Raw genomic sequence first — 16,548 nt, 5'->3', positions numbered from 1 at the left:
TTAAAAAGTCAACAGACCACTTAACTGATCAGGATTCATCCTCTCGGGCCCATGAATGCACAAAATTTTAGTGGTGGCCAGCCCAACAGATCCATGCTGCTGGTGTGAAGAAAATCCTGGCATTGCCAGGTGGTTTTTGCTTGTTTAACAAAACAATTTGGCATTGTGACTTAGGTTTGTGTAAAATTTCTAAAAAATAATAATAAAAAAAAACCTCAGACACATACTGAGAAACAGATATTTCATGATACAGTATACTGATAACATTGAAAATCAAAATTGGCAAATTCACCACCAGGACTCCACTTGGTGACTTCTTTTATTGGAGACATTCAATTGGAAATTTATAGAAAGCTGCCATATAAGCTAAAATTGTTTTACTTAATGGTCACAACTACTTGATTTTTGTAACAATTAACTCTTGCAGTGGGGAAAAAAAAAAACAAAAAACACAAAACTTCCTATACAAACTAGTTTGAACATTTAAAAAGGGGCTACGAATCACTTTTACATGTTCCTCAGAAGTACTTTTCTATTCATTTTCCCTGAAGCTCTAATTGACATCGAAATCAATGGATTGGGGTACAGACAAAGAAAGCCCCACAAGAGACCACAATAGTAAAAATGGCATTTTATAAAAAGTTTTAATGTCATTAAGCAAAGGAAAAAAAAACAAACAGTAAAAGACAAATTAAAATCGACCATACCCCTTTGTCACCAAGGACTGACAATAAAAATAAATGTTTGGTGAACATAGGAACAGAGCAGAGCTTTCAAATCAACAGTGAAGTACGTCTACTTCCAAACACGAGACACAAGATCCATGGAGAGGAGACTTCTGCTTGGCTGGAGGACTCATCTGGACTGCTCGACTAAAGAGAGACAGAGGAGGACAGACAAGAGTTGAGCATGTGAAAAATCAACGCAATGAGCAACAGCTGAGCATACCAACTTTTCACCAACAGGTTAAACGTGTAACGGCAGTTTTCGTTTGATGAGAGCCCCACGGTTACATGGCAGCACCAACTGCTGTTTGTAGTTGCCAAGATGTCTCTAAAGGTTTCTAGAGCCAGCTGATTAGCTGTGGCCAATCATTAGCTGGCAAGATCTTACTGGATTACGACAACCCAGCAACAGACAGCAGTGACTGTGTCGTTTTAATCAGAAAGTGCTTTGAACTCATTAATTACAAAATTTTAATCATTCAACAGGTCAGGTCAACAGGACAACTTTATTAAGGGCATCAGTGCACTTCAGCAGGCACTCGGAAATGGAAATACTTACTGTAAGATGAGATGTCAATCTCATCTGGCAGCTCAGCCACATTGACCTCAAAGCGGTCCTGCACATCGTTCAGAGTCTTGGCGTCGGTCTCATCAGACACAAAGGTTATAGCCAAGCCTTTGGTCCCAAACCTACCAGCACGGGCAACCTGAGGGGTGCACAGAAGGTCTGAGTGAGTTAAATCCCTCATATAGCTATGGCAACCTGCTTGGGTATAACCAGATTGTTGCAAAGAAGCTTCAAAGAACAAACATTAAAAGGAAAGACATGTGCAGCTATCAACCCTCCACAGCCCTCACCCTGTGTAAATAGGTGTCAGAATCTTCAGGCATGTCATAGTTGAAGACGATGTTGACCCGCTCGATGTCCATCCCTCGGCCAAAGAGATTAGTGGCCACCAGGATCCGCCTTTGGAAGTCCTTGAATTGCTGATAGCGAGACAGCCTGCAGAGGGAGGGCAGAGCCCAGGAGAGAATTATCAACACAGCTGCTGCAGGCATTACTGGACAGCACCCCCCTTTGAAGGCAATGATGTGTTGAGTTAACTGATGAGGCCTCATGCTCCATGAACATACTTAGCATTGGAGCTCAACAGAACACATGTATAAGAGGGAGGGTATGCGAGTGGAAGATTGGGTCTCTCTCACCTCTCCTCCTGAGCCATTCCCCTGTGGATGGAAATGGCAGGGAAATTTTGTTCCACCAGAAGCTGGGACAGGGCCATGCAGCGCTGGATTGACTTGACAAAGATCACCACCTAGAGGCAAAGCAAAGGCATTGAAATAGAGCCACTCCGGCAGCCTTGGCCCGCAAACTTAACCACCAGTTGGACGTGTGATGGGACAGATCATTGAGTCTGGATTTTAAATTATAGTGAAATTTATCTGAGTGACAGCTTTCAGGGAATAGTTATACATTTTGGGAAATATGATTAACTTCCTTGCTAAGAGCTAGATGAGAAGTTTGACAGCATGTTGATGTCTGCATGTTGAATGTATGCCAGTTATCTTAACACAAAAACTAGAAACAGCTGTAATTCAGCCAACCGCACACACAAAGCACAAATCAATGTTCTATCCATTTGTTTAATCTGTACAAAAAAGTGTCAAAACCAGTAACTTCCTGGAATCTCCAACAGATGCCTAACAACTACTCAGAGTCTAGAAATAGTCTGGCACATAACCCCTGTAAAAGCAGATGTCTATGGAAACCCTGGTGATGAGATTTTGAAGTCACATAAATAATAAAATTACTAATTTGTTTTAGTCATTGCTTGTATGTTTGACAATTCTTAAATCTAGCAAAATTAAGTAACAATATGCGAAATGCTACTGGGAGGGCCGTGCACCATCACTTTACCTGGTTGAACTCCAATACATCAAGCAGGTCAAAGAGCTTGCGGTTCTTCTCACTGTCCTTCAGCTTGGAGTAGTACTGTTGCAGGCCATGGAGTGTAAGCTTGGTCTCGTCATCCACAAAGACTTCCATGGGCTGCACAGGAGATGACAGAGGCTCGGTTAATAAACTTGTTGAGTATATAGTTACAGTAGCAGTGTGTGAAATGCACATGTGCAGCAGCTATGTGTGCAATCAGTTTTCTTACAAAAAAAGCAATGTTATGGGAAAGTCTGAGAAAGCAACACTTCAGTGATCACTCACATCCTGCATGAATTTGCGGCAGACTGGTCGGACTTCCTTGCTCAGAGTTGCACTGAACATCATGACCTGCTTCTCATGGGGTGTGATCCTGAAGATTTCCTGTACATCACTCCTCATGTCTGTTACACAAAAAGGCATCCAAATGAATAATGGCCATGAATCTGTTTAAATACTGTGCTCAGAGGGTGGGTTTCCCCACCAGATACATTGATGTACATTCGGTGAGAATAGAGAAGAAATATCAGCAAATATTTTGAGAAAAGAACACACCTAGCTGCTCCAACATCTTGTCGCACTCATCCAGGACAAAATGCTTGACGTTCTTCAGACTGAGGGTCTTGTTCCGGGTGAGAGCGAGGATGCGGCCTGGTGTTCCAACAACGATGTGAGGGCAGTTCTTCTTCAAGACCTCCTCGTCCTTCTTGATGGCCAGCCCACCAAAGAATACTGCTGCCTTTACTGTGGGCATGTACTTGGAGAAACGCTCATACTCTTTACTGATCTGGAAGGCCAGCTCTCGTGTGTGGCACATGACTAATACAGAGACCTGAGGAGTAGAGATACGAGAGATAAATACTCAGACGCTTTGAATTTTGGTTTAACGCACTGCAATGCATTTTTAGGCTACAAGAATAAACACACTTTTCCCAATGAAACAGGGCATGTGAGCCCTACTTAAGAAGCTTCAAGGTGTGTGTGTGTGTATGTGAAAAATTATTAGAATAGTATAAAATAGTATAAAAGTATAAATAGAAAAGTATAAATACACACATGCATATCTGCACAATATGGTGGGACTAGATTTAGAGGACATAAACGAATGCTAGTTTTGACTTGATGTAATACATAAACCTTGTGTGCTGAATATGTGTACTAACCTGTCCATCAACGGGTTCAATCTGCTGCAGCGTGGCCAGCACAAACACGGCAGTCTTGCCCATACCAGATTTGGCTTGGCACAGGATGTCCATGCCCAAGATAGCTTGAGGGATGCATTCATGCTGGACTGGATAAAAAAAATCCAAAACATGATTTAGCACAGAACATTCACATTATTGTTGGTCCAACAATTACTTTTTTGCAATGTCTACACTGATGCAACAAACAAAAAGCCACCCCTCCAGTTTCCAAGAGCACATCCAGATCTTTTGACTGATTCGGTGACCAAGTGTCCATACTGGCTAATAATGTGTGGATACCAAGGGTTGGTGTTAATATGACAAAGGAAACAAAGGCCCTGTCTAAAGACAACCAGTGAAGATACTAAATGCCTCTCACCTTCAGATGGATGCTCAAAACCACAGTCAATGATGGCACGGAGCAGCTCTGGTTTGAGCAGAAAATCTCTGAAGCCAGAGCTGTGGATGGAAACGTAGGAACCCTTCACCTTCTGCACTGCAGGGGCTGCGCTCTCAGGGGCTCCTTGTGGCTCCTCATCTTCTTCATAATCGAGCAGCTCGTTTTCAACATCATTCTCGGCCATTGCGTCTGTCTAAACTAGGGAAAGCAGAGTTTGTTGTTTATAAGTCTTTGTCTGATCGTCGTCTAGCATGGCTGAACTCCCTCCCCGTGCTGAGTTTTCATGGGGGCTGTTAACTAAGCCCACCTGTTGTTGCCGGTCTTTAAGCACGGTTTCCCCACACGTGTGTAGAACATGTACGTACATGTTATGTTTGTTCGACGGTGGAAATATATATTTATTTCCACATGTTCATTGTGAGATGGATTCGGTTTCACATTATCTATGATACTAGCACTGACGTAAAGTCGACACAGCGTTAGCATTGCTGCGTGCACTCGGCAAACCCCTTTGTAAAATACGAGGCCGGTGGTTGAGATACGCTTACCTAATTTCGTAAAAAAAACGCAAATACGCACTTATTAAACCCGGTCTACATTATAGTCACATACAAAACTGATGAGATGTAGCGATCCAGCTTAGCCAACACGGTCGGATTACTGACCAATACCGAACAGCGTCTGAGCCGTGAACGACGCTGGAAAGCTATTGTGTTGCATAACCGTTGCTAACGTGGCAAGCTAACATGATACACGGCGTCGACTATTGTGCTATTTCGCCACCTAAATTGTATGAATGACATAGCCAGTCAGCATATAGATATTTATAAAGAATGCATTAAGCGAAATATAAAAAGGCTACGCATACACCGAATATTAGCAAATATGTGGAAGATTGGTGGGCTGGCTAAGCTATCTAGCTAGCTAGTGCTAAACTACGGCATTCAAGTTAGCTCAGTAGCACCCTAAAGCACACAATGAAGAGAGCCGTTTTATTCCGCAGTAGGTGAATTTCTTTACTTCTAAAGCAAAACTAAGTCTAATTTGCGACTCTTGAGACACAAACCAAAGCTTTAATAGACTCTAGCTGTTCCACTGAAGACAATATTACATTCTTACCTTTTCGGTGTTAGCTCTACGTCCAATCAAAACCGCATGGACAGGCCTCAGTTGGTTTATACGAGTAACCGGAAGTTCCGCCCCAATTGTAGCGCGTTGACATCATTGGTTTATTTGGACATCCACCAGCAAAAGCAGCCAGCGATTGGACAAAAAGTGTGCCGCAGTCCACCGCAGTTTAAAAAAGCGGGATAGGGCACTGCCGGATTCTCTTGTAGGTATGGAAGCCCTAACATACGTATTAACTGAATAAATCAGCATAATAAAATAAATGTATTTTTTGATAATGCTAAAGAAGAAAACGGGCACTTGTTTATATGTAACTAATATAATTGCAATGCTATTCATTGTACAGATGAAAACAAGCTGTTTCTGGTCCTTTGATTTTTGTTATGGTTTTGTTTTTTTTGTTTTTTTACATATAGAGCTGTTCTTCTTTTTAATGTTTTTTTTTCATTAATTTCGTTCTTTCCTTCTCTGTTTTGCCATAAAAGTATGAAAAAGAGTGCAAATAAAAACGCATTCCTTTAAAAAAAAATTCCCACATGACAGACAAACATTTCTCTTTTGATGCGGGTTGGCAGTTTAGGTTTAGGTTTAGTTTAAAGTAAGAGTAGGTAAGAAGCATTAGAAGCATTTTGTTGTTGTTGTTGTTGTTGTTGTTGTTGTTGTATTTGTTGAAATTCTCTTTACATCTGGACAGCGATCAATAAGTCAGGGAATGGGATTTTTCAGCTGTGGACCCATGCTTTGAAAAGATAACTTACTTTTGCTTAAGGTTTCTCCAACTTTATCAACTCCAGCTTTGACACAGCCTGCACCAATCAGTTATCATTTTATTTTCAAGATTTTACTAGGGGCCTGCTGTATGGTATGGAGTCTTGCCTCGCTGATGTGAGTGTTATCAGAATCCCAAATTGTCTCTGCCCTCCAGTGGTTACAGTGGGAAACTACAGCACAAAATTAAAATTGAAAACAGCAGCAGAAACACCGGTATTGTGGTAATAAAAAGCTAGTTTAATCTCGAGGTTGTGCAGTGTAGAGACCTGTGTAACCTGCTAGAAATGGTTATGCTGGCATCGGGCCGGATGGGATAGCAAATACTTTCACTTCCTATTTCTAGTGACTTTAATCATACCTCTTTGTCTTAAATGTTACATGCTACAACAGAGACACTAAAACACTGGATTTATATTATGCCAACACCAAGGAGGCATATAATTCATCATCTCTCCCACCCCTGGCACCTATGTATAAACCTCTCATACACAGACAGCTAGATGTCTCTCGTACAGGCTGATGAGGCTTTGAGGGGCTGTTTTGATACATCTGTGTGGGAAGCACTTTGCTCATCGGGAGGACATTGACCGTCTCACAGTATAACAGACTATAGCAACTTCTGTTTGAAGAATGCCACGAACACCAGAACTGTTCAGTGTTTGAGGCATTCTTGACACAGAAGAATGCAAACCCTGGATTACTCCTGACATAAAGGCTCACCAAAAGGAAAAAGAAAGTCTTTAGGTCAGGAAATAAAGAGGAGCTGAAGAATGTGTAGAGTGAGCTGCAGAGGAGGATCCGCAAGGGAAAAAACAGCTACATGAGGAAGATGGAGGATCAGTTGCAGCAAAGCAACATCAGTGGAGTCTGGAGGGGCCTTGAAACCATCTCCGGCTTCAAGGAACCCAACTCCCAGCCTGTGGGGGACCGAAAGTGGGTGAATGCTCTGAACCTTTTCTTAAGTAGATTTGATCAGACATCTGCCCCTCCCCCCATCCAGTATTCCCTGCCGCAACCCTCATCATCTACAGCCCCTGTGTATTGCCCCACACCCACCTACAATCTCTTCCCACAAACTCCAGCACCCTTACTTCTTCTTTTTGCACTATCCCCATTCTTATCTTACCTTATCTTGACCAAATGGGAGCAATCAGACACAAACACAGCAACAGAAATGACCAAGAAATAAGCATGTTTACTGTTTTATAGTGGTCACAGTTAGAGACTACAACTTCACCTTCTTCAGTGGGAATAGAACTTCTTTAGAGCTATCAAGAGGGGGTATTCATACTCATTTTAATACCAATTACAATAACTTCTGTATTAATTATATGCATTTTGTTATCAAACAACACGTACCTTTGCTCCATATCATATATTCATTCACAGCCCTGCAAGAAATACTACTTTTGAGAATCTTTTATCCTCTTTCTGGTAAAGCATTGTTTCTCCATAACAATTATTCAACCATACAACACACGCAGTCGTCTCATCTTACTGTGCATTCCAGGAATAACATGATGTCTACAGTAAGATGTCTACATTTACATAGCACGTTGTTTTGCACATGAATGTATTTTTAATCTCTCTGCAAGCCTTTGGCTGACACTCATTTCAGTGTGGTACAAAAAAAATCAGTGTGCAGAATGTGTACTAACTGGGCTAAAACATGAATGTAAAAGTATGGTTAATAAGCCTCACATTAAAAGGAGCAACAGGAAAACTACATTACAACTATCTTCTTTCGCCACACCACGATGACTTTTTGCTGCTGCTATGCTCAGTTAAGGTTACCAGTCCACAAAGAGAGAGAAGTTGTTTGGTGTGCTGCTTTGTTGGCTGGCGATTCTGGAAGTTGTGAATGAGCCAGGATGGGAAGGATTGTGGTTCTGATATCAAATGATGTCGTCTTTGCCGTGCAGTGTAAAGGTACAGACACACTGGATCTGTTGAAGGATGTGAAGTTGATGGATCCTATTCATTTTCTATGAAGAGTAGGAGATCCCGCCATGTGGTGCATGATGGATACAGCATGGTGAATGGACGGACAAGTCGCCACATCAGAATTTGCATAACTCAAACTGTTAAATCAATCAATGCTGTTAATCAAGCTGCGCTGACATGCAACATCCTAAAAGGTTTTTAGTGTAAATGGTTCTATCATCTGCATTATCACTTAGGAAAACTCAATATACACACAGTGAAGTTGCCATGCAAACACACGTCAGTGTAGCAGGTAGAAAACCCAGCTCTGCCCCACCTGCGTGACACAGAGTCCTTGTCCAATGTATTTCTTGGGAAAGAAGTTTGGTGCAACTACACCGAGGTCAGAGAAGCTTCCAATGTCAGAGCATAAGGGAAAAGAGAAAATAATAAAAGGGGTGCTGGGTTTTTGTTGACCTGGTCAGTGGTTTAATCCGGGAATATCAGGTTACAGTTATTGTAAGTGATTGGAGGAGAGGTCTAACTGTTTACATAATCACTTACAGTAAATGTTCAGTTTAAGTGTAGTAGTAAGATAGTCTTATATCTGTGATTCCAGAGCAGAAGAGAAGCTCCACTGTGTAGGAGACAAATATGGGAAACTGTCAGACTCAGGCCGGGAATGGTCCTCCGAGTATGTACCAGAGGGGGGGGCAGAACGGCTCAGGAAGTCCCTGACATTGGGAGGCAGTGAAAGAAATAGCCAGTCTTCCACCTGGAGACCACCTGCATGCAGCCCTGAGCAGCAGCCCAATTCAGCAGGCAATTCTTCCAGACTGTTACCACGCAAGTCCAACCTGCACAGCTGACTTAAAGCTGCAATCCCCCTTGGTAATGAACTAAGAGAGTTGTGAGCAACATTGAGGATGCGCAGCTCCAAACAGCTATTGAACAGCCCAGGAGGAAGACTCTCTACCCTGTTCCGACTGAGGTCCAGCTCTATAAGCAGTTGCAGTGACTTTACCTCCACAGGCAACTCCTCCAGCAGGTTACCAGCAAGCAGGAGCCTACGAAGGCGGCGAATCGTGAAGAGTGCTGGGGGAAGGCTCTGGAGCTGGTTGTTAGATAGATCTAGGAGCTCTAGGCCTCGCAGCACACCAACACTGGCTGGCAGTGCCAGAACACGGTTAAAGGCAAGTCTGAGGCAAGAAAGACGTCGCAGATGAGCCAAGCTAAGTAGTTCCTCCAGAGTTCTCAAGTTATTATGCTGAAGGTTGAGCGACCGCAGATTGGTGAGAGCCAGCAGGGCAGAGGGCAAACGCTCTAGCTGGCAGTCCTGCAGCAGCAGCTCGGTCAGGTCAACCATCCGCTTCAAGCCCGTCAGTACAAGCAGCCTGGTCCCTTCATTGTAGATCTCCAGCCTCACCAGGCTGCATGCCACCTCACACAGCTCCCCAGGGATCCGCTGTAACACACCTCGAATCACCAGCACACGGAGGTGACGTAATTGGCGGAGGCTCCCCAATGCCCAGCTGCGACCCACCCCACTGTCACTACTCAGACGACCAGAGAGGTGGAGCTCATGCAGGCTGCGGAGGGAGAGGACCCAGCTGGGGATCTCTGATGCCTGAGTAAAGGTGAGGTGGAGGACCTCCAGACGTTCCTGAAGGATTCCAAGTGCACTGGGATCCACAGCTGCTGTGCAGTGATAGAGGTGGAGCTCCCTGGTGTAGCAATTAACAATCAAGGACTTAATTAAATATATAGAAAAACAAGAAACAAGTTTATGTACATCATAGCATTAAGAGCAATCCTTTTACTGTACTTTTTACTCAATATCTAGATGTCACATGTAATTTTTGATTTAGTGTGTTGTTCAAAATGTGTAAAGCATGATTGCAAAACCATAAAATCACCTGAGTGAGGTCATGTTGGCCACCTGTGCAGTAAACCTGGCATCTGTGATGAGTTCCAGTTTGAGGACCTGAAGGTGGCTGAGGGTGAAGAGGGCTGGAGGGAGGCGAGGCAGGGCCACCAGCTGAAGTTTAGAGCAACCTTCTGCATCCACACTAGTTATGGCACGAAGCTTCTCCTCCCCCCAGTGCCTCTCCAGGTTTTCCTCGAGCAGCCTGCTCTCACTGACGGGGGACAAAAAAACAGAGAGACGCTGGGCCAGCAAAGGGTCATACTGGTCTAACATGTGTAAAAGAAAGGCCAGGTCATTTCTGAGGTCAGGAACGTCTCTCAGGGAGCCCAACTCCTTCAGTGAGTGGAAGGAATACTGCCGCAGAGAGCTACGTAGGACACAGACCAAAAAACAGAATGAGAAATATTTTACACAGAATATACTGCAAGCCCAAAACAAAGCATTGCACTCTAATCCTATTATCAGGCCTCTGGTATGTTTAAGCTCATCGGCATCATTCTGTTTGAAGGCTCTTTGAACAATCACTCTCTGTTTAGTCCAACAAAATATCAATCAACAATTTTACATCTTGTTTTTATCTTGTTTAAACAGTGCAACAAATTCAGATGCACATTGTCTCCCCTTTCCTCCTGTACATCTAACATTTTACCTCACTATCCAAAATTGCTGCTGGAAAGTTTCAAAAGCTCAACACTTACTACATTAAACAGAGACAAGTAACGGTCATGTGGAACATGATGATTTGATCCATTTTGTTACCTTATTGTGCAGTTGAATTATAAAAGTCTTAAATGAATGGAACCCTGTTTGAATGGTACAAAAAATGGTTCTAATAATGAACAAAAACAAATAAACAAAATGAGCTGGAAAACTGTAAAGCTGAGGGAAAATGCAGAGCTGAGTGATAATTCTCTGCCTTCCGCTGACACATAATCATTTTATCGTTTATTAATAGAGGGATCAGCTATTTGGGAGAAAGATATTTGACTCCAACAGCCAAATAAGCACACCCCCGCTCCCTCCCTCCTCCTTCAGACGCTCTACCCCTCAAATCCATGGACATGCATTGCCAAGGCAATGACACTAACAACTGGGCTGGCTGACCAAGAGAGCACACCGGCTCCAGACAGCATTACTCACAATTCTCCTGCTACTCTAGCTAACGTCACAACAGCAAATCTTAGCAAACTGGAATTTAAGATGTCCATGGTAATTTACCATTACCTGTGACACAAATCACAAACATTTGCAAGCAGTACAAAACAACAGTGACCTGCTGGTTCTGTGAAACACAGCAACACTAATGTTACCCAAGTAGAACAGAATGCACTGACCTGTGTAAAATCCAACCGAGGGTGTAACAGTTCAGCAGGCCGTACAGCCCCAGCAGAGTCAGGTACGCCACCAGTAGTTTGCGTATCAGACAGGAGAGTACGTGGATACACTCAAAGGTAGTGTAGCCCACTAAGGCTCGCTCCTCAGGGTGACAGATGTGAGTGAAGGAGAAGTTGCCGAGAAGAGGGATGGTGTAACTCACGATCAGCGTTACCATCAGTAGTTTGAATATTGTCTGAGCCAAGTAGACCTGAATAGATGGAAAAAGGGCGACCAAATATTGACTACTGTTGTCAGAATAAACCACACACCTATAATTAACTGTACTTTAACTCCTCCAGCAGGTTGCTATAGATATAAAGTCTTACAACATCATATCATAAAACATTTGTTTGAACAATAAAATATTTAAAGGAAATGTAGATAGACAGAAAGTAGATGATATTATATCTTGTACACTAGAGGATCTCTCACCTTATAGATGACATCTGAGCTTTCACAGTGGGACCGAAATTTGCGGACCCTTTCGAACAGCGCCCTGGCCTGTTCCCCGTCACTTTTATCCAAGCAGATTACCTGCCTGGGATTGTCAATCATGAATGAGGGCTTGGAAAAAGGAACATGCACCTGGGAGCCGAGGGATGCAGACGACATGGTGGAGGTACAGGAGAGTGTGGAAGGGCACGGGGAGGGAGGGGCAGCAGAGGACGCGCTGTCTGACCTGTTCAAAAGCGGGCTGTCCGCACCCGAGTCTATGCTCGATCGTCTTGTGCTGGTCACCGGGGGTAAAGATGAACTTGATGAGGGAGGAGGTTTGTGTGGTCGTCTCTCCTCCACCACCTCCTTCTCTTGGATGTTCTCCTGCCGGGCGGCATGGGACAGGGCCTGAGATGTCCAGGGTGACTCGCAGCACTTTGCCAAGATGGCCAAGAAGTGCTCTATGCGGGCGGAGGTGTGGGGAAAGTGGAGCCAGAAGGAGCCACTAGCTACCAGCACTAGAGACTGCAGCAGGGCCATGTAGGGGAAGAAGCGGGAGCACAGAGGCAAAGCCTCATGGTAGCATACCTGGATAAACACATAAACATACACATACACTTAAAACTGCAAGAAAAGACTTTTGGCCACTTGGGGCCAGCGGAAACAAGATGAACAAAACACTGACATGTTAAAGTACAATGTGTAAGAATTTGCAACCTGACAAATGTTGCTCCAAACAAACAGGGGTCGCATATCACCAGAGTAACCACTAACTGTTCACTATACAGTACTCGTTGCTGTTGCCACCTCCAGCTTGGAAAAGCAACATCTAGAACCAGGACATTTTCACATCTAACTCTGAGAACCATACCAGAGATAGTAATTGTTGTAATACTGGAAGACAGTTTTACTTTTTTCCTGCTGAGTTTGAATAAAGTGTATTTCATACTGAGTTAGCCTGGAAATTCAGCTCCTCTTAGCTCTATAAAAGAGAGAAACTTGTGTTCAGAAGGTGTATGGTTGTGCTTTTCTGTTTATCACAGAACTTAAATGTAAGAATATTTCCCCTTCTGACATTTTGTGAGTTTATTTTGTTTATTTATTAGACTAAAAAAAGTTATGGATGAAACATAGAAAACCCGCTGATCTCCCTCCCCCCTTTTTAGCTCTGATTTTTGTCTCTTCCAATTGTACGACTCCTTTCCCATACAAGTAGTCATGTGATCCATTGTTAAAATACAGATATTGACAATAAGTACTTTAACAAAAGTAAGTCAATAATTTAATTGGTTTCACCTGTCCTGTTGCATCATTTTCAATGACAAAAGCAACTCAGGCTAGCATTACAGTACCTGGCTAATGTAAACATACTGCTGGTAGACCAGATGTGTGCGTCGACCACGGGCTGCAGAATGAAGATTCGGGCTGTTGCCTGGAACGTGGGTTGGGGGCTTTGAAGACGGAGTCAGTACCACATCCCTGCTAGTTGAGGGACTGTGATCATTAGTATTTGCAGTGACAAGTGGATCCAAGGGAATGCAGACCACTCGGTCCCTGGACAGCTGCTCAGTACACGCCAGGACAGATGCCATCAGCATCAGGACCACCAGGTAGTCCATGAAGACCTCCCACCAGGGCTTCAACAGTTTACACCTGCTCTGATGCTGGTTCAGAGGCGCCAGCTCAGACAGAGAAAACATGGCGATCTCTGGGTCCCACAAGGATGACTGTAAAAGTAATTGTGAAATTACTGGGTGACACACATAAACTGATGTAGTGACGTACAAAGATGAGGACAGCTTTCACCATCGGTGTCAACATGTTAAATCAAAATCTGTGACTCAATTCTGTGATACTAGAGAGTCGACAATAGAAACAATCCGGACACGCTGACCAAATATTAGCAGGTTAAGTATTAGGACTCCAAAGGCAGATCTAAACACTACAGGCCACCAGTGTGCCAGTCACCTACAACAGGAAGAACAGTATGTGACCGCAGCCTGATCCAGGAACATCCTGATCAGACCACAGACTAAGAACGATCTGGCAAAGATCCTGTCTTAGAGTCCCAGGAAACATACTTTCCAAATCAGCTTCTTAATGGAGTTTTTAGTGTCAAACTCTTCATAAATAATAGTTAAGGAGACTTACTCTTTAAACTTCAACCGATTTTTGCACATTTAGTTATGAACAATTTAATGTTAAATGGAAACCAAGCTTTCAGGGCCTTTAGGCAAGCATTTCAATTTCAATAAAGAAAGTAATGTACAAAAAAAATTTCCAAAATCATATCAAAATCTTTTGATCAGTGGTTGAACATTATGAGTAAGCTAAATAAAATAGTACAAACAACACTTCCATGGCAGACAACATCTCTAAAATCTACTTCTTGGCCCAGATACGAATCAGACCTGAACAATTCATGTTATTTTTGTAGCCCAGGATTAACTTTCACCTACCAGAGTGAATAACTTGGTCTCCTGTTTTTTTCTCTCTCTCCTCTGATCAGCTCACAGCCGCCTCACAGAAACTTCATTCCGGCGCTGTCTGGTTCTGCCGTGAACAACTTACAACAAACTCCTCCTCAGCTGGACGACACACAGCTTTTCAACAGTTGCCATAGCAGCTGAGGATGTGTGGCTGAAAAATCTGATTCAGCACTAGAAGCCCGCTCAAGACCCGGGGAGCATGCCTGCACACTTTAACGCCTTCAGGACTGACTCTGAGGAAAACATCAGAGGACTGTAACACAAAAGTAGATGTGTACAGTGTATATTTATACACAGGTATATCAGAAGTAAAAATACATTCTATGCAGAATGGTCCCTTTCAGAGTTTTGGATTTACAGCTAGTTGGTCAATTTAAGTTGAAGATACATTTCCATTTGTCATTTAGATAAATTACTTTGAACCAATATTAAAAGATTTCCTGTGAAATAAAAATGATTATAGGCATTTGCTGCTAAATAGGGCGGCACGGTGTACCAGCAGGTAGTGCGCATGCCTCACCGCAAGAAGGTTGCCGGTTCGATCCCCGGGTTGGGCAGGGCCCTTCTGTGTGAAGTTTGCATGTTCTTCCCGTGCATGCATGGGTTCTCTCCTCCCACAGACCAAAAACGTGCTCATTATGTTAATTAGGTGACTCTAAATTGTCCTTAGGTGTGAGTGTGAGCGTGAATGGTTGTCTGTCTTTGTATGTTGCCCCGCAATCAACTGGCGACCGGTTCAGGGTGTACCCCGCCTCTCGCCCATTGACGGCTGGGATGGGCTCCAGCCCTGCCCCCCGCAACTCTGAAAGGGATAGGCGGGTATAGACAATGGATGGATGAATGGATTTGCTGCTAAATACTGATTGCAACTGCCATCATCTCTTTTCATGTGCAAGCTGAAAAATTACAACATTGTGTCCAGGATCATCCAGCAGGGGCTGCTGAAGTCTTTGCACAGTTTCACTGCAGCATTTGACTTCACAGTTCTAATCCAGTTGGTGTCACACTTCTCTCACCTCTGCATGGGTGGATGTGTGCTTCTGTAGAATAACCAGGTTTGTTTCCTAAGAGGTTGAAGGTTACAGAAGTCTGATGACCAAGGAAGCTCTCATGTGTGTGCATGCATGTGTGTGTGTGCAAAGGAGGGTCATATGTAACTCTTTGTTTCCTTTGTTTTTGGGCCAAGAAGAATGTGGAGCAAAACTCAAACTGACAATGAACCACAAAGTGATCTACTCTACACAGCTGGTGTGTGTGTTCTGTGGGTCTGTACTGTATGTACCAGTGTGAAAATGTGTGTGTGTGCATGTGTGTGTGTGCGTGTGTGTGTATGTGTGTGTGTGTGTGTGTGTGTGTGTGAGACAGAGAGAGAGAGAGAGAGAGAGAGAGAGAGAGAGAGAGACTGAGTGTGTTTGGGGATGTGGAGTATGGGTTTTATGAAAGCAAAGAAAAAAAAAGTTGTGTGTTAGCTGCAGAAGTGGTGGCAAACAGTGTGTGTGTGTGTGTGTGTGTGTGTGTGTGCATGTGCGTGTGTGTGTGTGAGTGAGACTGGCATTTACTGTTGCCACAGAGAAAAATCTCGATGAGAAAGTGTGAAGGTGTAACTGTGAGGCACAGGAAAAATTCCTCAGATAACGTATAACACTGTCTACCTACTACTGTACCAGGGTGTCTTTTTTACAAACGTGTTAAAGCTAAAATCTGCATCACATGTTGTGAATGCAGTGCAGTGTGAGGCTGTTTTACAGCATATATAAGATAAGATAAGATAAGATAAGATAAGATAAGATAAGATAAGATAAGATAAGATAAGATAAGATAAGATAAGATAATTACAGTGCACATGTGTCACATGTGACTTTTTTGACTCAGGTGGCCCAAATGGGATTACTTACACAGGGATGGCATGAAGTGTGCACGCACACACAAGCAAACATGTACTCGCACTTAACAATGGCATTAGTTTACCATTTCTCCTTTATTTTTTTAGTCCTCCAAAGGAATTGTACTCCCAAAAGTAGGCTACATACAAAATAAAATGTAAAGACAATATTGACATATTATCAGATTGGTTAAAATTCACCTAACAACTATAAACTGTAATAATTGCCATTTGTTTAAGTCAGCCTTGCTCAAAGAGGGTGTCTGGCTTCAGCAAGGGTGCGGTCAAAAAATATCATGACATTGCAAATAGTTACAACATACCCTGAAAATGCACATTAACCACCTCATGCTTCACCAAAATTTGTTTCACAT

General features: G+C 43.2%; 2 protein-coding genes across 3 annotated transcripts; both read right to left on the bottom strand.

Annotated features, from left to right (window-relative positions):
* Window positions 1–301: 301 nt before the first annotated feature.
* ddx39ab (DEAD (Asp-Glu-Ala-Asp) box polypeptide 39Ab) lies at window positions 302–5,436 on the bottom strand. Of its 2 annotated transcripts, none has more exons than XM_070980502.1 (10): window positions 5,362–5,436; window positions 4,222–4,440; window positions 3,822–3,949; window positions 3,214–3,490; window positions 2,944–3,062; window positions 2,644–2,775; window positions 1,932–2,041; window positions 1,584–1,728; window positions 1,285–1,432; window positions 302–872 (listed from the first exon to the last, which is right to left on the bottom strand). In XM_070980502.1, the coding sequence occupies exons 2-10, from the start codon at window positions 4,424–4,426 to the stop codon at window positions 856–858; spliced, it is 1,281 nt and encodes a 426-aa protein (XP_070836603.1). In that variant the 5' UTR covers window positions 4,427–4,440; window positions 5,362–5,436; the 3' UTR covers window positions 302–855. The 2 variants fall into 2 exon arrangements, with proteins under 2 accessions (XP_070836603.1, XP_070836604.1); XM_070980503.1 differs by having other exon boundaries at window positions 4,222–4,435; window positions 5,362–5,430.
* Window positions 5,437–7,317: 1,881 nt separating this feature from the next.
* Window positions 7,318–14,361, bottom strand: LOC139342874 (volume-regulated anion channel subunit LRRC8D). The gene is made up of 6 exons (XM_070980138.1): window positions 14,263–14,361; window positions 13,156–13,530; window positions 11,801–12,391; window positions 11,326–11,576; window positions 9,981–10,358; window positions 7,318–9,788 (listed from the first exon to the last, which is right to left on the bottom strand). Exons 2-6 carry the CDS (start codon window positions 13,501–13,503, stop codon window positions 8,666–8,668), a joined length of 2,691 nt encoding a protein of 896 aa, XP_070836239.1. The 5' UTR covers window positions 13,504–13,530; window positions 14,263–14,361; the 3' UTR covers window positions 7,318–8,665.
* Window positions 14,362–16,548: the final 2,187 nt, after the last annotated feature.

The sequence above is a fragment of the Chaetodon trifascialis genome, chromosome 15 (genome assembly GCF_039877785.1).
Source record: "Chaetodon trifascialis isolate fChaTrf1 chromosome 15, fChaTrf1.hap1, whole genome shotgun sequence".
NCBI lineage: Eukaryota > Metazoa > Chordata > Actinopteri > Chaetodontiformes > Chaetodontidae > Chaetodon > Chaetodon trifascialis.
This window is presented reverse-complemented; position numbering and strand designations above follow the sequence as displayed.

Bases quoted from the DNA above. Each gene is read 5' to 3' on its own strand.
- ddx39ab (XM_070980502.1), bottom strand. From the start codon at position 4,426: ATGGCCGAGAATGATGTTGAAAACGAGCTGCTCGATTATGAAGAAGAT. The intron at 3,950-4,221 runs GTGAGAGGCATT...TTTTTTATCCAG, and splicing joins TTTTGAGCATCCATCTGAAG to TCCAGCATGAATGCATCCCT. The intron at 3,491-3,821 runs GTTAGTACACAT...TCTACTCCTCAG, and splicing joins TTGAACCCGTTGATGGACAG to GTCTCTGTATTAGTCATGTG.
- LOC139342874 (XM_070980138.1), bottom strand. From the start codon at position 13,503: ATGTTTTCTCTGTCTGAGCTGGCGCCTCTGAACCAGCATCAGAGCAGG. The intron at 12,392-13,155 runs GTACTGTAATGC...GTGTTTATCCAG, and splicing joins AGTATGTTTACATTAGCCAG to GTATGCTACCATGAGGCTTT. The intron at 10,359-11,325 runs GTCAGTGCATTC...TGTCCTACGTAG, and splicing joins CTCGGTTGGATTTTACACAG to CTCTCTGCGGCAGTATTCCT.